Genomic DNA, 23,016 nt, shown 5'->3' with positions numbered 1-23,016 from the left:
AGAAAATTAAAGTGTAAATCACAAATAATCCTTAACAGCTGACAAAATGGGCTTTTTCATATTTTGAACTCGTTGATCGATATTACGATATTCGATATATGAACGCAAAACAAAATAAAACGAGAGATCATTGGACTTCCTTTGGTAGAACAAGGATAGAACGAAGCAAATGACATGGTGGCGCCATATAAGCTGTATTCGGGTTCGGCTTTTGGGCGGTCCGAGAATTGTTCTAGGACTGCGCAAAACTGTTGCGCCCTAGTATAAAATCCTCTGCGCAGTTCTAGAACCATCCTCGGACCGTCCAAAAGCCGAACCCGAATACAGCTAAAGTAAGTCAAGTGGGTCTGATCAGAGATAGAGATCCGCTGAATATCACCAAAAATACGTTCATATTTGTTATTATTGTTTACATTCTTTTGACTTGACAGCAGGCAATGGCAGCTAAATGACAAGAATATTCACTAAATTGTTAGACCGTGATCATAATACCGTGCTATGACCTGACAAATGGCGGACCCACTTTTGTCCCATGAAAATAGGATGCGCAGTGGTCGAAGCTCAATCTCCCCCCTTCTATATCTCTGGCGCTTAAGCAAGTACAAGTAGTTCATTTTCCACCTTTTCCAGTAGTGCTTTAAAGTTGCTATGTTGTCATTTTAATTGTTAGGTTAATTTCTTTTTTGAAATTAACATTATTCATGCTTAATTAAATTGACAAAAAAAAATTCTCTCATTCTTCAGAATATTTTCAAACTGTAATATAAAGTCTGGCTTTTTATTCCTCATCATCAGAAGTATATATATATTATATCTGAATTTCATACTTTTCGCAAGATCAAAGTTTATACTCATAACTCGAACGCACGAGATGCTCTCTAAAAATAATATCTTCAAATAGATAAAGGATAAGATTCTCGGATCTTGCCCAATACTATTTTTTTGTTCATGATAATTCAGTGTTTTTATCAAAAAACAAAAACATTTTTTCGCAATAAATGCGTAGACATAGTTTAAGCCATTAAAGTATAAATTAATAACGTTGTTCGAAAACTAAGGTACAAAATAGATTCCCACTATTTTTTCAACTCATCGCTACTGAAGTTTGAAAATGAGAAGTCGAAAAAGTGTATCACGAGAAGATTCTTCTCTGCCTGGTGACGATTTTGAAATAGGCGAAAGAAAGAGAAAATATCCTCCTCAAACCATTCCGTACTATTATGGAATCATTTTTTGTTTTTTCCTTCTGCTATTGTTGCGGTTTGTTGTTTTTCTCGATCAGAGATTGCCTACTCCTTTGAAGAAAGATGATGAGGTAAGTGTGGTCAGTCTTTAGGAAATATCAATTTGATTCATGAGCACCAATTGTATTGTTTCTTTTTCTCAACTAATATAATATAACTCCAGAGTCCTGTTTCATTGAACAACAAATTTCTTCAAAAAAGATTCTTGAAATATATTTGTATAAAGCCCAGTCTGAAATTCCATGTTTAATGTATTTCAGTCTCAATATCCCGAAAGATTTATAGCAGAGAGGGCTCAAGAGGATCTGAAATATTTAACAGATCTTGGTCCCCGTGTGGTGGGCTCATATGAAAATGAGGTTCTGACTGTAGAGTTTTTGAAGAAGCAGATACTGGATATAATTCATGAAGCAGATAAAAGTCAAGAAATCCAGTTAGATGTACAGGTTGTCAGTGGTTCTTACTTTTTAGGCTCTAAACCTACTGGAAAGATTAATATGTATTCTAATGTACAGAATGTCATAGCAAAATTATATGGACGAGATTCTAACAATTCTTTGTTGCTCAATGCTCACTTCGATTCTGTACCTACTAGTCCTGGTGAGTTAACATTTTCTATTATAGTGTATCTGAAAACTTGTTCTTTCAACCAAATCTAATGCTATGGAAAAGATTGGACTTAAAACTAACAAATAAGCAAACAAATGATTTTCATAATTTTGTTCATCATTTTCAATAATATCAGTTGAGGCAGGGTCAATTTTCTCATAAGTGATTGTTTGGAGATAGGTTCGTATTTACAATCTGAATTCTTGATAAGTATTGGGCAAGATTGCAAAATATATAGATTATACTTATTAAAGAAATCTTACTTGACCCCCAATATCATTTGAATATTTCAAGGTGATTCTTACTTTCTTACCCTTGATTAGGGGTGTTAATGATTGAGTCGAATTAATATACCTTACCTTTAATCAAGACTCAACAGTCTGAGCGTATTTTGAAATGTTGCTGGATCAAAAGTGTTCCCCATGGAAGTCTACCACAGCAGAGATGCCTAGGTTAAGATAGGACTCACCTCAACAGTATACAGCCAGTGCATAATGTGTTGTTTGAAGCCCCATCAAGGGATGGTAAGGACGAAGTACTCTCCGAGTAGACCAAAAAATCACATTAGTTTTATTCGATTGGGTCAAGATGTGTTTGTAACACAGTATTTTACAGTCCAATATCACATCAAGATATCCGACTTGCTCAGATGAAGTGAGCCCAACCCCCAAACAAACTAGCAGCTTGATGTTGCAGGGCACCCTCCTCCCAGAAAAAAAAACCATCGCACAATCTTGCCCAAACTTTAGATTACATAACGACAGAATGTTTTCTACAGATTCTGATTCTACTTAATCTAAAACGGATTTTGTGTTAATTTTTTTTCGAAATACGCCTATATGCTCCGCTGGAGCAACAGGCAAAGTGATATCAATAGCTCCTTAACTTCAATTATCTATGAAATCTAAAAATTATAAAAGTTAAAGTACTCTTAAAGCAAGAAGCAATTTGTATAAGGCTTATTGATAAGTCAGAGTGAAATCGATTGTTGAGTCATTATCTGTTTTAATGCGAATTTACATCTATAATGAACAATTTTTCCCAAGGTGGCAGCGACGACGGTATAAACTGTGCAGTAATGCTGGAAATCCTCCGAAAATACTCAAAACGGAAAATTCGCCCGTTACACAATGTGATATTCCTCTTTAATGGTGCTGAAGAGTCGGCTCTACAAGCTAGTCATGGTTTTATTACTAAGCATAAATGGGCTAAAGAAAGCAGGGTTGTAATTAATTTGGAAGCAGCCGGAGCCGGTGGCAAAATTGTGATGTTTCAAACTGGCCCCAATAAAATTTGGTTGAATGAGGATTATGGAAAAGTTCCTCATCCAAGGGGACAAGCTGCTTCAGAAGAATTATTCCAAGCAAATGTTATTCCATCTGATACAGATTTCAGGATATTTAGGGACTTTGGTAACATGGTTGGTAAGTTTTGATTACTGTCTTTCTAAAACTATACGATGTATGTTGAGAATGTCTTATACTTCATCAAAACATTTTCTTCCAACTCATAAGCGTTTTTGTTATTATGAGAACCTCAAGATACTCATTAAATATCTGGCCTAATTTGATGATTTGTTACAGGTATAGACATGGCATTTGTTAAAGATGGTTACCGTTATCACACAAAATATGATCGTTTTGATAATATACCTTTGGGCTCTTATCAACATGTTGGCGATAACGTTATGTCTCTTGTAGAAAACATGGCAAACAATCCCGAGTTGGGAGATGAGAATGCCAAGTCAGGAAAAGTAGTGTTTTTTGATTTCTTCGGAGGATTTTTTGTATCCTACAGTACCACAACTGCTCTCTTCGTCAATTTGAGCGTGTTTGTTCTATCATTGCTGACGTTTTTCGTGAGTTTAGGAAGATTTAATTTGGGTAAGTTCCAGTTTAATATTAAGTATTAGTGGTAGTTTCATCGCAAAGGGAGTTTCTATGACGAAACTTCTCGATCTTTTATGTCACATTATTACATTGTAATCTGTTTTATGTGTACATTTAACGATTTGCTGTTAACCCACGCACACACCCAAGCAGTGCAAGATTTTTCTGCCGTAATGCTTTGCATTTGTTCAGTGATTTCAACTGCAAGGTGACCCATTTTAAAAGATCCACTGAAATAACTTCTTGGAACGAGCCTAGATCAGAATATATTTCAAATTAAATTTCTCTTCTTTCAAAAAATGCAGAACGATCAGTAGCTTGCTTGTCCTTGAATAATATTGCAGTGAGATTTTTTTCACCTTGTCTTCCAATTATCGATTTTTCGCATGAATCAAGGCTTCTCTTCTTATACCAGCCTTAGAAATTTTAGCACTTTTAATTACTCTAATACCAAAAAATTGCTCAGGATATTATACCATATCCGCTTTGGAACATAATCCATGCATAATATTATAATATTATGTAAGTAATAAGATGCTAGTGTAAGATATAGCAAATTGCGCATATTCAACTCGACCAATTTGCCTCACTTGGACTGCCGATAGTGGTGGGGAGGACGGTCGAGGCTCTGAACATGAATGTCTTTGACGAACTTCCATCACCATTGGTTGATAATCCATTGCTTATACCTGTGATATTTTCACTGGCTCATAAGCGCTATCTTCCTTATGCATTCATAGTATACCTCTCATTCCCAAATAGATATTTTGATTTGTTTTTCTATATCCACAGGAATTACAGTGAATACCGTCTTTTACTTCCACCAAATTCTTGCTGTGACACTTTTTGGTTGGTTATTGTCCTTTCTGGCGGTGATATTTTTAGCATACCTTATTGATTTATTGGGATATGGAATGAGTTGGTATGGGCATCCTTGGTTGGTATTAGGGATTTTTGTGATTCCCACTATTATAACTTCCACACCAATGCTCCTGCTAATAAAGCCTATGGTAAGCATATATTTTCGAAAGAAGAAGTATTAGTCTAGATTTGGATTCATGAAAAAATAATAATTCTTAAGGTGCCTACAGATACTCTGACGTGACGTGGGACCACGTCATAGTGCGCATGATTAAAAAATCTAGCATAGGGTTTTGTGCGGAAGCGTTAAAATTGTTCGTGGGAATGCACGTCCCACTTCCCGTCAGGACAATTTGAACGCTCCTGCGCAAAATCATATGTTAGATATTTGGATCATGCGCATTATGACGTGGTTCCGCGTCACGTCACAATAATCTGTAAGCACCTTTATTCATCTTGCTTGCATACTAGTAGGCACACTCCAGTTCTGACAATTTGGATACTTGGAACTTTAGTTACCTGATATCTGGTAGCCAAGTCCAAGAAGATTAAAGAAGGCACAATGCAGTTCAGCCCCTGTTGAAAAGTTGATGACTTATTGGGTGGCAAGGTCAGGCACAATTGATAGAAATGGGTTTGCAGTTGCATAGAATAGAAAATGGGCAAAGTTATAAAGAAGATGATTTAAATTAACTTCAACTTTTGTGAGAAGGTGTTGTTTATTTAATGAATAAGTCACTGGAAGTGCTGAAGATATACTTTCACGAGTTAGTCGTATTAGAGGATGATTATTCAAATTTGTTGCACGGAATCGCCTAATATCTTGATAGCTATGCCCTCTATTGTGACTTGGTGTGTGGCAATGCCCTAGTGACCCAATCTTTCCAATCCTTTTCGCACTTTCTGTCTATATCTTCTGGACTAGCCTTACTTCCAAATTCGTTGCAGCAGCCATCAAGCCTTGTTCTGATTATAAGATTGACTCATATTTGAATTCTACAGTAACAATAATTTAAAAATGTTTTAAGGCGTTGTTTCAAACATTCAAGATAAAACAAACTGATGGCAATATAATACTCATGCCATCTGTTTTTCATTTGTCTTTCTTTCCTTATTGAATAACTTTGGCCTACAGCCTACAGGTTAACAGACTTTTATTTTTACAGCATATCTCCCGCAATGCCAATTCTTTCATACAAGCCCAGATAATTCGGCTGATTTGGAGCTCAATTATGTTAATAATAACGTTATTAGGTATAAGAACTACCTATCCGTTCTTGATGATAGTTTTATTTGACACCTTGGCATATGCTGTAATTCTTTTATTGGGATTGGAACATTCAGGTAAGAATTAAGGTTAACAGCTACTATCACTCATAAAACTTTTTGAGCTGAAGTGATTCTTTGAAATTGTTCATTGTGTCCAGTATTGGCAATACATATTCAGATTTTAGAGCCGCTCGCCACTATACTAAATATACTCCCTTACCAAATTCAGCACTGAAATATAATATCAACTGCCCACACATGTAAATTGTGAATATTTTAAGTCGAATTTGGCATAGAGGTAAGCAGCTCTAAATCCAAATTTCATCTCTTTATTTTCAAGTTAAAATAAAAATGTGGTTAGCATGTTATTATCAGCCGCAGTTCAAGTGTGTAAAAATTTCAGGGGGTTTTCAATTTTTTTTCTTGCTTGACTCCAGAGATTTTTTTTCTCAATTACTCACAGGTGTGATTAAATTTTCAGCATCAACCTGGAAAATCGTCTATGTAATATTATCACTGATACCTACATCTTTCTCAATGAGCATCAATATTGAATTATTTGATTTCTTCATTCCGCTAACTGGAAGAATTGGAAGTAATAAAATACCTGATATTATCATAGGATTTGGAGCTGTTTTTTCCACCTTGTTAACTTTGACGCCTTACGTGAGTTTTTGCGATTTCATTGTATACCCATTATTGTTATTTTGTTATAGTGCATCCTCCATACAAAATTTGCACTATAAGCATGGATTCTCCAATATCTCAGAATTTCTATATTATAAGATTTGAAGAATTAACTGAGTGTACGTTATTTCGGTTTATGGATTCGAATAAAGTACATATATTTTTTTCATCTTAAGGCAGTCATTTTTTGAACTCTTCAAAATAAACACCTGGTATAGTTTGGATTTGCCATCCTGGTCAATACAATTCAAACCGATTTTCTTCTTTCATTATGATACTGATTTTATTTTCAGTATTTTTTGGTATCGACGTTGGATAAGCCTAAAAATTTTTACAAGATATTGGGTACCATATTTGCTGTATGCTTGGTGATCGTCTTCACACCTTTAGGATTCCCGTATTCTGGAAATTATGAATCGCCAACACCTCAGAGATTTTGGATTATGGTGAGTTTGTTTGATTTGAATGCTGTGGTTTTATGTCACTCTACATATATACAGGGGGTCTCTGTAAATAAATGCGAAGGACTTCGACATGATTCCTCGATGAAAATTAGCAGGGGTAGTTCATATAATTTTTTTCAAATCGATCTCCCTTCCAAAAGATGTAGCCTTTGGAAGGCGTTGACGAGTTGACAGTTTTTAATATTTTTTATGGGTTCTGAAAAACCCTGAGTCATAAAACCCTACATGATTGAAGGACTTACGGCCGTTTTCAATAAACCTATACTTCATTCAGATTTATTTTAGCAGTCGGTTGGCCATGAAATAATTTTCTCAAGTTTTTGTAACTAGAACGAAGTTAGGTTGGCACTCATGAAATGTCGTTAATGTCATAACGCCGTTGCCACAACTTATCTCAATTAATATTCCGAAAATGCCAAAAGTGATTGAAAAAAGAGACAGGGTTTCAGAAAGTGCTAGAATTCAGGTCCGCTCATTCAAATAGTTATACCCTGATATTCTAAAACCCTAATACGTCAGACGGTAGCGAATATATTCAAAATGTAAGATAATTTATATAACGTTTCATCTGAATCTAAACGACTTATATTTCAGCTGAATATTTCCACAATCAGAAAGATTGTGAATGAAGAGAATGACAAAGAATTTCCTTCTATTGGGAGACCCAAAAAAGTGGTGGCATTTGAGAATTTTATATTCGAGTGAATTAATGCGAAAAGTTTACTACAGGATTTTCGATAAATGTCATCGGAGAATAAGTTCCCTAAAATGGATTTTTTTATTTTTCATTTGACTTGTCCTATACAATGTAAATGTACTAATAAATACCTAATTATTATTATTACATCAATGTATTAAGACGAATAGCCACAAATACGCTCAAGTTGCCCAGTTTCTTGTTTATTCATGTGAAATTTTTGTTCAACGGTGAAGTTGCTTCTTAACTTGAAACTTCCTTCAATTCCTTTTACTTATATTGATGCAAGATGATTTTTGTTGAAGAATTTAACATTCTTGTAATTATCTGTTAATTCCTTCGGGAGATACCCATTCCCAACCACTGTATCATATGCATTTCATCTTCGGGTTAATATTTTTGAAATCTACAAATGATGTAAGCCAAAGAAGATAACGAACATTAACTCTCCTCAAGCTAGTGCATATTATGATATTATACTGATATCTGATATCTTGTATTTTCCATGCAAATATCTGTATTTGGTATGCCTTCAATCAGTTTGTATAAACTTCAATTATGTTCGTCACATATTTTCCGAAGAGATTCGACATTGTGATAAAATACGTAATAACAGAAACTTTTACGTAGAACGGGCAACATAGCGTTGATTTAAAACCCAAAAATATTTTGACAAGCTTCATAACCCCACATTTTCGTTCCCTATAAGGGAACTCTAACGATTTGTCAAAATCAGCTGAGCGTTCGCTGTCGTGGGGCACACAAGCTTTTCTCTCCATTGATTCACATGCTGTTTTGGTCGAGTATTGTGTTTTGTGCATGTTTTTGGAAAAAATGTTTTTCCCTACGTTAGGTTAGAGTGATTAGACTATAACTTTCTAAGAAATGCCTCTTTACACTGATAATAAAAAGCTTTGTGTGCCCCACGGTAATGAAGGGTCAGCTGATTTTGACAAATCGTTAGAGTACTCTATACAGAGTGAAATGTGTCAAATTTCCATGGCCAACCGACTGCTAAAATAAAATTGAATGAAGTAATCTATCCATCGTTTCGCTTACTGACGATTAGTAACCGTTGGTAACCATTCTAAAATATATCTACAGATACATCATAGAAACGAAATCACATGCATTTTCTATCTTCAGTAACTGAAACAATGGATAGATAGGATTATTGAAAACGGCCGTAAATAGATGTTGCTCACACAATTTTTTTCGATCTCATAACTTCATTTTTAGGGGTTGAAAATGACAATTCCTTATGATTTTCCTTCAAAAATTGTTTTCTTTTACTTATCTCGGTACCCGTAGAAAAAATTAGGGGGTCGAAATTTATATGAACTACCCCTGCCAATTTTCATTGGGGAATCATATGTATTTTTCCGCTAAGTAGTTCAACTTGAACTGTGTGATCGATTTTAGATTAATCATAATATACAGGGTGTGTATATATATTTTAACAGAAGTTTCCTGAGGTCAAAAGAAACTCATTTTCTCATTACCATTTTTTCCAATTCGGCTCAGTTGAAAAGATATAGGCCGTTGAAAATCTATAACAAAATGTAATTTTGAGTTAGGTATATCTCAGAAACGCTTTAATCAAATGGGATGATTTTCGGAATATCGTTTTTCATTGAATTGTTGAATCTTCTCCGAACACAAAATCCTACTCACATCTTCTAATTTTTTCATCATCCAACACATACCATAAAAATACCAAAAATTCAAAGAACCCATCTGTTAAAAGTAAGTTGAACGCTCAACAATGAATATTTGACCATTTTGGAAAATACAAAAATTATTCTTATATTTTCTCGTATAGTGCGAAGGACAAAAAAAAATATCTGTGAAATTCGAAAAATTGGGTACTTTGGCTGAATGCAGATCTGTTCAAAAGACCCACAGATGTGTAGTGTATCATAGATTTAGCTTGTTATTCTGAAGGAAATTTTTTTTTCCTGGGGTGGTATAGCTCATTTTGAAAATTTAAAATGGCTATATCTTTTCATCTTGTCCGAATCGGAAAAAAGGGCAAGGTAAAAAAGTGTTTCTTTTGACCCCAACTATTTACGGTACGAGTCGAAGACTCACCCTGTATACTGAACATGAACCAATATCAAAAATTGGTATAAACTAGGCTTCATCTTGTGAAATTCTGGTTCCTTCTCGATTTTAGCATAGCCAGAGAACCTTTCACGGAGAAGATGGCGGAATTATAAAGAGAGATTCTGGGTACTTCTTCTTGAATATGGACAGAAACTCGCCAAGAAGTGTTGCTCGATATGTAGATGACCTGAAAAGAACTGCAGACCTTGAGTCTGACTGTAACAATTTTCTCCTTTGTGGTTTGCCATTAGCGCATCCCAAGATGTGCGAAGTTGTGTGAGTTCAATATTATATTATAGTTAATTTTGACAAACTATAAGATACATATTTCAGGAGGTACAGTACATGGATACCCTCATCTTCGCCAATTATACCCGATCCTGTGAACTTGAAAGTGAATTCAAAAACACAAATTTCGCCAACCTTATTTCGATATAACTTAACAATATCTGGTGAGTTAGCATACGTAATCTATCTTTTTTTTATGTTTTTATTAGCTGAATCGATGCAAAAGAGAATTGTAGAGTTTCGCTTCAAAAGAATGCGCGAATCTTTCGATAATTCGAGTCCGTTTTCTTCATCGTGATGGCTTTCGTTAGATGCTTATGAGTTTTTTGATGCTGATTATTATTAATTGTTATTACTTTTCGATTTCATTTTTCGTAAGGAGGTTTGATGATTTTATGCCCAGTTATCTTTCTTGAACTATTCTGATTATATATTTATTAGAAAGAACGACCCAAGTATTCAGATTAATATTCTCTTGTACATTTTAGGTCCTGATCGAATAATGTTTTATTTGTCTCCAAAGAAAGATTTGAAAATGAGCAAAACAAGTCTTTTGGATAAAATAGACGATGAAGTATTCTGGAATGATCGCCCATATTACTTTTTTGTCTATACGTGTGGAAAAGAAGTGACGCCAATAAATGCTGTTTTCGATATTGAAGTACCGATTAATCATACGGGACCAACAATGGATATTGCTGTCGCTGGAAATTATGTGCATCCTAAGAAATTTCGAATAACTCCAGACTTTTCTAAGTTTTTAGCCAAATTTCCAGACTGGGCTGATTTGACTGCTTGGGTCGCCAACTATCATTCATATGTGATATGAAACAGATACGTTTCTGAACAAAGAAAGACAGATGCTACAACCAAATGGAGTAGAATTTAAGAAAAAGTGATAGATGCAATAAGAGAAAAAATATTTTACAGCGATTTTTAAAAATAAAATGTGTTTTTAATTCGCATATGGAATAAATGCTTTCTTTATACTTAATTTTTTACAATACTTTCCACTAATAAATAATATCTATGTTGACCAAGCTGTTTCAATGTTTAGTATCCACTAATGATAATTTTATTATTATGCCTGTCTTTTCATATCTAGGAATTTGTTCACACTCACAGCCTCTCAAATGGCATAAGCGTCATCTTTTTTAATGGTACTAGTATTATCATAAATCAATATTATCAATTATGTTTTAATGAAGTTTGATTTTAAACAAAAAAATTCCGTCTTCATTCCAAGATAAGGCTGCGAATTTTTCCGTTTTGGGTTTTAATAATTTTAATTCCGATTCAGGGTTCAGAAATTGTTAGAAACCGTTAACATTCCAAACCGTTTCATACCTTTTTTTAGTTCTGAAAAGCTATCCAACACATGAATTTGGAGATAACTGCGTTTTTTTGTGAGAACCGATAAGACGAAGCAAAGACATTTTCATCGACCCGAATTTCACCTATTTAAATAAGGATTAACGAGGGCCCGACTCAGATGGAGCGGCCACATGAGAATGCAACACACAAGACTCCCAAAAATAGCACTGTATGGCGAATTCACAGAGGAAGCCCGGAAACCATGAGGCCAGTATAAGCGGTTTAAGGATTTACTACATCAATTCCTAAAATCAGTTAATGCCAATCATAACTGGGAACAACTAGCGTTAGACAAGTCACAAGGGAGGTCTTTGGTACACAGTTATAATGGAGACTCGAGAAGGATACAGCGATACAGCATCCATGCCCGGAGTGTGGAGGATCGGTAGGTCATGGTTGGCATACAGTGGCAAAGGCCTAAGAAATTATAAGTCTATTGGCACCGTTTTTTTCTCGTCTTTTTGTAGATTTATGCTCGGTAAAGGGATATAGCAATTAATGAATAACGGCTGTAAGAGCTCATAAAAGTATAAGATGAAAAAGGACCTAGGAATTTATTTAAAAAAAAATAAATAAAAGAAAACGAATTTATTAAGAGATAATTTTCGACAGCTTTGAAAATAACTTATCATTAAATAATACAAGTAGTTGTTGCTTCAATGACTAGAGGTTATACCTTTTGGATATTTCATCAAATTTCATAATTTTTGGAATTCAAGAAATTATTATTAACAGTCACTTGTAAGAGTGCATGTATTAACCAAATAAACCAGGTACATTTTATGAATCATATTGCTGATGAACTATTTGGAAAAAACTTCAATGTTCCTTCATTCCCTTTTTATGAAATAATTGGATATCAACTTCCCATTTGAATTGATTAAATTTATTAAATGTGAAACAATTCACGAGAAAATATTTAACATTGCTTAGGAAGCACAAGAAAAAACAAGCTCTTAAAATTCCTAGAATAAGGTTTATTATCTTCATGAGGTAGATGTTGGTTCACACTTCATCAACTATTATGCTTATTCAGTTTATTAATTTGCTTTTCCAGCATCAAGTTTATTCTCACCAACAATAAGTAGCCGACAATCACTGAAATTAAAGTAATGAACATTGCAACACTCTCAAATATGAATTTTGGTGCAAACAGTTTCCAAACCATCAGATGTCTACAATGGATTGTACTGGCTAGCATGGTTGCGAAAACCTGAAAATAAAATATACAGGCTTCTGCTTTGAACATCAGGGCAGAATTTAAGTATGCTTTGAATTAAGCAGCAATACCTTTCAAGGTATGTAGTAGTTCAGTAAGTTCGCCATTCAGGTAAGCATGAAGCTGTATTTATGTGTGCAAACATAGTATATAATTACCCTTATTCCATGACAGGCTAGATATTTACAGCTGGCCACAAGTACAGATGAGAACATATTTTCATGTTTCTCAAACAGGAACAGCTCCCCCTGATTAAGAACATCCTTATAGAGCTCCTTGTTCCTACTTAGAACTGAGGGCATCATGATGAATAAAGTGAATGGTGTGATGACTAGCATTGGTAGAAGAAATCCTAAAATAATGTATGGACAGAAAATGTTCAGCACTACAAGCGTGCCTTGAATGAATTTGTTCGATAAAACTCCAGATGTGCCAATGAAAGCTGCATTCCAGTCAATATTTGACCAGGCTGGTTGGTGACCAGTTCCATAAAAGAAATAATGAGATGCTATAACCCATATCAATATTGATGTGTTGGGTACTTGAAACAGGTCATCTAAAAAAAGATCATAAATGATAATTGAAATGATCCTGATTTGAACGACAGAAAAATGCATCAAAATTCAATTAGGAAAATGTTGGCATAACACCTCTGTCGAGAGTTGGAATCAATTCGAGTATGTTTCATGAGAAAAAAAAATTGATTGACTTGATATGAAATATTTGTAAGTAATGTCCATCGCTAATGGCGAAGGAAACAATTGCTGAATTTAAATTACTACATCCACTTATACCTTTAAAGATATAGGCATAGTTAAAGTTATGCCAACAAGACATTGGCGATAATTATTGTGATCTCATCTGTTAGTTCCGTTTTAGCAATTTAATGGCGGATCAAATCCGCATTACATATTAAAGCATTGTAATATGTGCTCACAAATTAATTCCAACTGTCAATACTAACAATTGAATATACAAGGTAGGGATAAAGTGTGGAACCACAGCCGTTTTCAAGGCACTGCAAATGGCTGTGGAGGACCCAAGTAAATATCTTCAAAACTACTATTCGTTTCATCAATATCGTCCTTTGACCGAGACATAAATCACTTTACACAAAAAATACAGAACCTCGACTTATACCATGGTCCAGTGCCGAATTTGCTGTAGAAGTTTGAGATGAAAAATATGGACTTATACCATGGTGTAGTGCCAAATTGGAGTTTGAGATCATTCCTCTAAATCAATTTCCTATGTTTTATCTATTAGCCTCGCTCGTTGGGGTCCGCGGTCTTCAAGTTTTTGGCAAAGTTTTGACCGTCCCAGTTCCATTAAAACTTCTAGTTATCATGACCGATCATCATTAATATTTCAATATGATCTTTTTCACTTAAATGAACTCTTCGTAATCTTTTTTCATATATCATATACAGGGTGTTTCCTTATTGAATGTCAATATTTATGGGAGTGATTTTTGGGCCCACTTTAAGAAGAAAACTTTATATGAACATATGTCCTAAACGTCTTACCTTTTGAGATACAGGGTGATATTATTTAGACAGTCAGTGGCATCCCACTGACATGAGCAAATTTGATCTTTTGAATTTCTTTAGTCCGACTCACGGGTTTCACCTAAAAAATAAAATTCACCTATGTCTCTGCATAGTGATATTGTCATATATATGTATTAAGGATATTGTTATGATCATGCGGACAAACGGTTTTTATTTTTTTAAGCGGAAACCGTGAATCGGATTAAAAAAAGTCAAGTGATCAATTTTGGTAATAATGATTGGGAATTTCAAAAATAGTTTTTATTTCATTAAAAATCTGTGGCGTACCATCAATGTCTGCCAATATAGGTAGGTCAAATTACGTACGAACGCCACTGGTGGAAATTATAAAAAAAGTGATACATTCGAAAATGCCTCTTGATTCATAGTATACATGTATGACAAATTTCATTGGAATATTTGAAGTGGTACTGTAGATATTGATAATAAATGTTTCATTTTTGAAAACTTTACCACCCTGTATCTCAAAAGATGAGACGTTTAGGACATATGTTAATATGAAGTTTTTTCTTAAAATGGGCCCAAAAATCACCCCCATAAATATTGACATTCAATTAGAAAACACCTGTATGTCATATGCTCACTTTAACTTTCAAGCAGTGTATTAACTTGGTACCATACTTCATCCCAACCCTGTATTATTTTCAAATTAAATATTGAAGCGGATATGAGCAGAAGTATAAAGTCTTCGCATCTTCCTACTTTAACTTACCTATATTTGTTGCTTTGTCAATTCTCATCAGCGATATGACGACCAATAAAAACATGGCCGACAAGAACATTATTACAACAGACGGTGCCGAAGTCTCTCCCAGAAGCAGTCCTACTAGGATAGTTAAATACACGCCAATCGTAATATAAGGTGTACTGAAAATAGTGCCCAGTCCATAAATAATTGGTACATCATTCTTGGCCTTTTCTTTATCTTCCATCAATACCTTCATATTCTTGAAAAGTTGCGGTATAATGTTAGAATCATTGGAAACGGTTACCTCCGATTTACGAGGTAGAATATAGATTAGTAAGGGTTGTAAGATTGTACTGGTTATTCCAATGAGTGCGGTTGAATACACCATCCATATTAAATGGTCAACTTTCCAAGTTAGCTTTGTATGATGTCTGGAATTCGTTGGAAACCTGTGAAGAACCCAGTATCCACCCGTACATACTACCATAATTGTTGGAGCGTACTTTGCCAGAGTTACGGATAATGAATAGTCGTTTAAGCTACCACAATTTTTCAGCCACGTCTTGGTGATGGTAACGAACAGCGCCAGGGAAGCTAACGCTATCGCCCACTCAGACTTGGTAGACTCTTTGTTGGTACCAGTATTTCTAACGAAGCAAGAACCTTGTTCTTCTCTACATTTCCAATACTTAACAGATAACCTTAGGAGGATGGCGATGGCGATTGAGAATAGAATAAATTTATATTTTCCCCATTTAGAAGTATTCTTTTCTTTAGTTAAATTTTTGCAGAAACTCATCAATCCAAGGAGTGAGAAAGTTATTAACAAATACAAAAGACAAGAAGCTTCCTCCTCAATGTAACTATTTGAAAATAAACTTATAAGGTTGAAAGCTAAAACCAATCGACCAACAGAAGAAATGAATTTGTTACTTTTACTTTTGGAATACCACGTTAAACTTATAGTATCCCAATTTTGCACAATTAACATAGCCAACATGAATTGGGATACAACACCTGTTGAAAAAAATATTGAAGATTCCAGATTGGTGACAATTTCAAAATAATATAATCCCACAGAAACGAATACCGCCAACATGCAACTGATATATGAACACATTAAAAACGAACTCAGAAATAATTCCTTCAAGTAATTCGCAGGAACGCCGTCAACAGTGATAAACAAAAAGAACAGTGTTAAAAATAGAAGCAATAATCCCCTTGTTATAGAGAACGAATCGAACTGGATCCAAATTTCTTCACACATGTTACGAATTTCTTTTATGAACTGAACGCTTTTGGAATGAAATTCATCGAAAGACTGTTCATCATTAACTGCAGACATCTTCGTATTCAAATCCTCGTATTTTTCGAAAATTCCCTTTAATCGACTTGGCTCGAATATTTCCGAAATATTGGAATATTGACGGACATAATTTACGACCTGTTCGATGTTGGACCACGTTGACAAAAGCGAAACTTTCCATTGTGGTATTGAAGAGTGATTCAGCATAGGTAATGCTTCGTGCAGTACTGAACCTAAGTTAGGGAATGGTATAGGGACGCCGAGCGCAGTAGCTAAAGTTGGTACTATATTAACTTGTTTGGTTGTTGTGGAGCTTTGGGAGGAAGCAAACGGTATTTTGGAGTAGACGAAGAGGGCTGAGCTAACTTCGTTGTCTGTTTCTCCACCATGATCACCTGTAAATCATAATTCAATGACACTACATGGTTCTAATAAACGTCTTGAGGTTTAAAAGCTTGAAGTGAAAAGCTGAAATGGTCACTTGGTAGTATGGTGTATGAATAACAAGGACATATAGTGATCTATACGACCATAGCCAATGACCATGCCGAAACCGTTTCTGTCCGATAAAGGCAAGTTTGTATCTACGCAACCTCTGCAATACTGTTTATATTAAGCTCAATTGCCTTCAAGTCGTCTGCAGTTTAACGGCACTTTTTCCTGGAGATTACAAAAGATCTTTCAACGACGATCGTAGAGTCTTTGCTCGTATTCAACAACCTCTAAATAACAATATTAAAAGTAGATCTACCTTCGAAGACCATCAGAATCAGAAGATCGATAAATTTAATACACTGGCTTCGACTTCGAGAGTATTACAAGCGCACGACTGTTGAAGGCTAGTCGATCCTTCCCATTTATCCATTTTCGTACCCATAGCCTCTGATTAATTATTTCGCAGTTCCTCCCCAACTTCTTCTAAAATAGCAGTCACAATGAGTTCAATTAGCTTATTATAGCTAATTTGCTAATTAAGTTATAATTGCGCTGCAGGCTTCATTTTACAGAATACGTCTTACTTGTGAACTATACTGTACCCTCGACTCGACCAGCGCGAAATATTTTTGGAGAATAGTGAGTAATTTAAATTTGTCGAGTAGGACTGTAGCAGGGGTATTTTAGCTACTAAGTTACTCGCCCCTCGACTAAACTACTAAACGAGTGCGAACAATTAAGGCATATTTTCATTAGTCGTTGGTAACGCATTCTATTGGACAGTTATCATATTCATAATTGGTATATATTTGTGGCACATGCTGCATAAGTATAACATAGTGAAAATGAGCCCTTACGGCTTACTAGTATATAAAGCTCTTAGGTTTTCTATTTCAAATCAGGCGCCCCACAGTTGAGCAGTTTACTAGTTGACCATTTAGAACCATATATAAAAAGAATTTACTCACCTGTTACTGTCATTCCATGGTCTCCTAATACATACAGAACCATGTCATTATCCAAATTTTTCATTACATTCCTGAAATGTAACAAAGGTTGGTTACGAATTTAAAATGGGACATCTGCCTAAAAATGTGTTGGCGACATTGTTCAGGATTCCACGAGATTGAATTTTATCTTTATCTGTGGTTTGACATGAATTTTCCCGCTTGTTCGGCTTGTCTTTTTGCGAGTAATAAATAACATAACACAGGGGTTTCCTCTGGAAAGGGGTTTAATTAAAATGACATCGGCAGTAATTAAACCGCACAACAATTTTTTGAAGTGTAGTATATGTGGTTATCCGTTATCCATAACTCCCATTTTTTATAACTCAGCTCTAGGCAGTGTATGTGGAAGATGTGAGAATATTAGAGAGGAACATAGCGATAAAACGTTCGAGCGACAAATAATATTCGAAATGTTTATGAAAAATTTTATCTTTCCATGTGCATTTAAGAACCAAGGATGCCTTGCAGAATTAAACTGGGACACTGCTTTTATTCACGAACAAATGTGTCTTTTCAGAGTAACCACAGTTTTGTGTCCATTATTTCACGAGAGATTTTGTGAATGGTGCACTTGGATTGGCGATTACTCAAAACTATCGAAGCATATAAGAAATAAACATAAAAAGTATTTCAGTGAAACCTTAACACTAACACTTACTCCTGAATTGGAGAATAAAATTTTATTCTCTGAAATCAATAGTAGTTTACTAATGGTATTATTTGATAACAGAATTCAAAGTAACAATTTAGTATGCTCTATTATGAGCGATATGAGTTACAAGCAATGTCTTGAGAATAAGTTCGTAATTTATTTTTCCTCAGAAGATGCAGAACAAATTATTTTTGAAGGTGAACAATTGGAACATCTATCACCACGTACTCGGGTATCGCCTGAATACAACTTGACAATTCCAGTATCTAGTTTCGAGCACTTATTTAAAAAATGTGGCGAAATAAAAGTTTTAATTTCCATTTTACCAAAGGGAAAAATGAAAACAAATTTTCATATTTTTGAAATTGGATCATTCCAGAATAAGGTTTCTGAAGCAGCCGAATTAACTACATCTGTACTGAACCAGTTAGAGTGCCCCATATGTACTGAACTCATGGGCCCCCCTATTTACATGTGTATAGAGGGTCACAGTATGTGTGGCAGATGTAGATACAAAATTTTGGAGTGCCCAGTTTGTAGAGGACATATTACAGGTATGTGATTGTTATTCTAACTTATTGAACAAATATAACAAATAACACAATGGATTCTTCAAAAATTTTCATAACCTTTCCAGAGGGGCTTGCTTTTAATGAGAATTTCACTAAGCTAGCACCCAACTTCTAGCGTCGAAAGTATCATGTGTGAGTTTTTGAATAAAATGTGGATGCAGTGATGAATCATTTCAAAGATATTTTGTATCGCAGTGTAGGCATCATATGAAATTCCTATTGAAAGAGGCTCTGAACAAAATTTGATGGTTTTCAAAGATTTTTTTAAATTCGATTTTGTTAGGAGTTATAAAGGATGATATCTTTCAGTTGAAACATCCTGTATAATTGGTGTTTTTATTATCAATTTCAACTTTCTTCTTGCAGGAAGTTGGGGTGTAGAAAGTGATTGAAATCTGTACACCTCCCTTCTTTATTTCATGAACTGTTATCTTTATAATCATAAAATAATAGTGATTTTAATTATATTTTCTGCCAATCTTTATTTGCAAACTACTTTGGAAGGACTTTTGAGGAAATATTTTTTTTTTTAGATTTATCAGCTGTCATTCATTAAAATCCACAAATTTTCAAGAAAAATCTCATTAGTTAGCTAGATCCCTAGGTTCAATAGAAATTTTGCATGATATGTGTATATCGGAAACCTATTGAGTTCTGATCCATAAATAATTAATACAGCTTTCAATTTCTAGGAGGAAGAAATCTTACACTTGAAAAACTGAGTTCAATAGTAACTGGTCCCTGTGAGCACAGAAAAGATGGCTGCTCTTATGTCAATACAATTTCTAAAGTGAAGGCACACGAACCATTCTGTTATCTTGCAATACGAAACTGCATAATAAATATTTGTGAATGGAATGGAAGAACACTAGAGCTCCCTCAACATCTAGAGGAAGAGCATTCATTCAGGGATATTTCTAGATCATACTCATTCAAACTTGGCACAACGTCTGAGCAGCACATGTTTCTATATGAAGATAAAATAATTCTGATGAATCTGTGTTCAGCAGAAAATAAACCTCTTAGTTATAGCATACAATGCCTTGGAGGAACACATCTCCAATATGATTATGAAATTGAACTTATAGATCCTACGATAGAAACAAATAAAGTTGTCTTGAGGAATGCCTGTCAACCACTTGGTTATAATTTTAATAAGAATTCTTTTTTATTACTCTCCATTCCAGTGGAAATGTTTGACTGGCTTGTTAAAGATAATGAAATAAACTTTAAGGTCAACATTCATGATATTTCTGATTGATATTATTGTTTTCGGTGAATTCACAGTTTTGTACAATCACTTTGCTGTTTTACATACAATTTATATTCAAATGATTTGGATTTGAAGTTATACTCCTGTCTTATACTGTTTTTGTTAAATCGTTTTGCTGTTTTACATACAATTTATATACAAATGATTTTGATTTGAAGTTATACTCCTGTCTTATACTTTTTCTGTTAAATCATTTTGCTGTTTTACAATTTATATACGAATGATTTTGATTTGAAGTTATACTGCTGTTTTATACTTTTTTTTGTTGAATCACTTCATTGTTCTACATACAATTTATATACAAATGATTTCGATTTGATGTTATACTGCCGTCTTATACTTTTTTTGTTAAATACTTTGCTGTTTTACATACAATTTATACACAAATAATTTTGATTTGAGTTATACTTTTTTGTTTATGTTTTATTATGCATGTGCGATAAATATTCAAAATAAATTTTTTATCCACAATTGCTATAAAGTGATCATAACCTGTCCATTTCTTTGAAAACGATTATGACATGAACAATTAATTACTGATTTTCCATCAAACGTTCATCAATCAGTTGTGATTTATGAGGCATTATTAACTGGTCTATCAAACTCAAAATGGTCATGGGTCATGGAACATACCTTTTTTTATACACCTTCAAAGGGATATGTTTGTATTGAGTATTGATTCAACATTGCAACTATTTTCATACATTGAATTTATATAGGCAATATTCAATGAAAAACTGTAATAAGGCTAAAGAACCAAATTACATGATTTTCACAAACTTTTTGCCATTAAAAGAGTTTCACAATTCCAGTTTTTGTATACCCTTTATTCACTCCTAACGAAGTTAGTTTGACACCCGAATACGAGACTGAGACTATTCATAATTAATGAGAATCATCACATTTATTCTGAATTTTATCTTTATACAATCCTCTTAACGTTCTACAGATCTGTGAAAATGTTTAGAAAAATAGTATGGAAAATATGGAGCTGTAAGAGGTAATACTAATTTAAGGATAGGATAATAGAAATACTTACTCAATTACAAGATTCATTTCCTCTAGTTTCCTTTTCATCTCAGGATGGTTGGGCCCAAACCTATGTCCTGCATGATCTACACCCAAATAATGACCAATGAGAAGACTCCAATCTTTTCTTTTTAGCTCATGAAATAAATTGTCTGTAACTCCTCTATCCACTGTATCCAAATCTTTAACGTCAAAAGAAGGAAAAGGATAATTCCTTTTAAATCTTCCTGGGTATAATCCATCCCAAGTGTCATCACCCATAAATATTATACTTTTATGGTTTCTTATCATCTGAATCACAAGAAAGATGAAAACAGGAAAGTTTTTTCAGTACAACTTACCTGATCTATAATATTATCTTCTTTAATCTCTGAAGACGCAAAGTTTGAACCTGCATCTATAAAAGTTGGCAAGCTACCAGTAGTGAGAGCTTTCAACCTTTGCATTGTGGTAGTAGGGGGATCGGCTAAGAATTTGAACAGTCTTGAGCTCTCAGGATTAGATTTCAGGGTTTCATAAATAATGGGTAGTTTATTCTGATAGGGCAGGGGCCTTTTATTTTTTGGATCGAAAACAGTGAAGTCATATCGTAATGCATCTATAATTAAAAGAATAACTCTTGCCCTGCCAGGTAAACAATATAATCCAGCAGTATCCAAATTAGCCACAATATTATCTATATTCTCAATATCAGAGCATGAGTGGTTCTCTTCATTGAATCCATTATTGTAAGAACTCAATGAATTTGAAGATGAACATTGTGTTTCTATATTGGTTGAACATGATGAATTGAAATCTAAAGTATCTCTTGTTAATAAGAACCCCCTGGTGAAGAGAAGAATAGAAGATGCGATCAGATAGGCTATCCAGAGTAGGAAGAAGAAGTAACTCCAAATCATAATGGAGCTGTCAATATCACGTTAATATCTTCATAACTAAAAATGTCGGCCAGTTCTGAGTAACTTATTTTATTCTCTCGGGCTTCGTTTTGTTCATTTCATTCATTCATTTCGGAATTAGTTGATTAACTTGAAACACAGATAACAAGGTACTTGAAAATAATGTTGACATATCATAGATCAAAATAACTAGGTTAGATTTGTTTATTCTGTCATAGAATAGAATAAATTATTTTGGTCTGGTCTGGATGGCCTAAACCATCTCTTTTTATTTCAAAGTACTACTAATTTTGTATTTGTGGGTAGATTAAGGTCTTTTTTATTTTAGTGTTTTTCTTCACATCTCGCGCAAGGCTGCATAAAAGCTAAAAAATTTTTGATAAAAGATGGTGGAAGCTGAAAAATGACGCAAAGGAGAGGGCACAGGAGAGGGCTTGCAAAGATGTGGAAAATTAAATACTGCGAAACTTGAAATGAACATGCATGCATGACATTTTAGCAGATTTCATCACTTCTGACCACTATAAATATTTGAATTTCTGAACTCCCCCCTTCAGGGATCTTGCAAAGAGATCCCTATATATCTTCTTGGGATTCTGAAATTAAAATTTGGGTTACTTACTCAACAAAAGGAAGAGCATAAACAAATTGTAATGTGAAAACTCAAAAAAGGTGAACTCGATAAAGAATTCCTTTATTCAGTTTACTGTTGAAAATATTGCACCCTCAGACGGCTCAGTCCAATGTTAAATTTTAATTGGTGGAGAGATGCACTACTGTATATCTGAGACTATGACATCAGGCCGATAAAGAATTCCTTTATTCAGTTTACTGTTGAAAATATTGCACCCTCAGACGGCTCAGTCCAATGTTA

General features: G+C 34.3%; 3 protein-coding genes across 3 annotated transcripts; 2 read left to right on the top strand and 1 right to left on the bottom strand.

Moving 5' to 3' along the window:
* Positions 1-665: 665 nt before the first annotated feature.
* On the top strand, positions 666-11,150 carry LOC123307441 (endoplasmic reticulum metallopeptidase 1-like). The gene is made up of 11 exons (XM_044889757.1): positions 666-1,315; positions 1,505-1,844; positions 2,900-3,277; positions 3,437-3,736; positions 4,535-4,752; positions 5,770-5,947; positions 6,354-6,538; positions 6,853-7,005; positions 9,897-10,102; positions 10,160-10,278; positions 10,603-11,150. Exons 1-11 carry the CDS (start codon positions 1,112-1,114, stop codon positions 10,941-10,943), a joined length of 2,622 nt encoding a protein of 873 aa, XP_044745692.1. The 5' UTR covers positions 666-1,111; the 3' UTR covers positions 10,944-11,150.
* Positions 11,151-12,444: 1,294 nt separating this feature from the next.
* Positions 12,445-22,325, bottom strand: LOC123306748 (GPI ethanolamine phosphate transferase 3). The gene is made up of 6 exons (XM_044888870.1): positions 21,585-22,325; positions 21,254-21,534; positions 17,676-17,746; positions 14,991-16,667; positions 12,866-13,263; positions 12,445-12,701 (listed from the first exon to the last, which is right to left on the bottom strand). Exons 1-6 carry the CDS (start codon positions 22,140-22,142, stop codon positions 12,504-12,506), a joined length of 3,183 nt encoding a protein of 1,060 aa, XP_044744805.1. The 5' UTR covers positions 22,143-22,325; the 3' UTR covers positions 12,445-12,503.
* LOC123306749 lies at positions 17,837-20,334 on the top strand. Its single transcript, XM_044888871.1, has 2 exons — positions 17,837-18,923; positions 19,634-20,334. The coding sequence occupies exons 1-2, from the start codon at positions 17,951-17,953 to the stop codon at positions 20,200-20,202; spliced, it is 1,542 nt and encodes a 513-aa protein (XP_044744806.1). The 5' UTR covers positions 17,837-17,950; the 3' UTR covers positions 20,203-20,334.
* Positions 22,326-23,016: the final 691 nt, after the last annotated feature.

This window comes from Coccinella septempunctata, chromosome 2 (genome assembly GCF_907165205.1).
Source record: "Coccinella septempunctata chromosome 2, icCocSept1.1, whole genome shotgun sequence".
NCBI classification, from domain to species: Eukaryota; Metazoa; Arthropoda; class Insecta; order Coleoptera; family Coccinellidae; genus Coccinella; species Coccinella septempunctata.
Note: the sequence above shows the minus strand (reverse complement) of the source record. Positions and strands in the feature narration are given on the sequence as shown.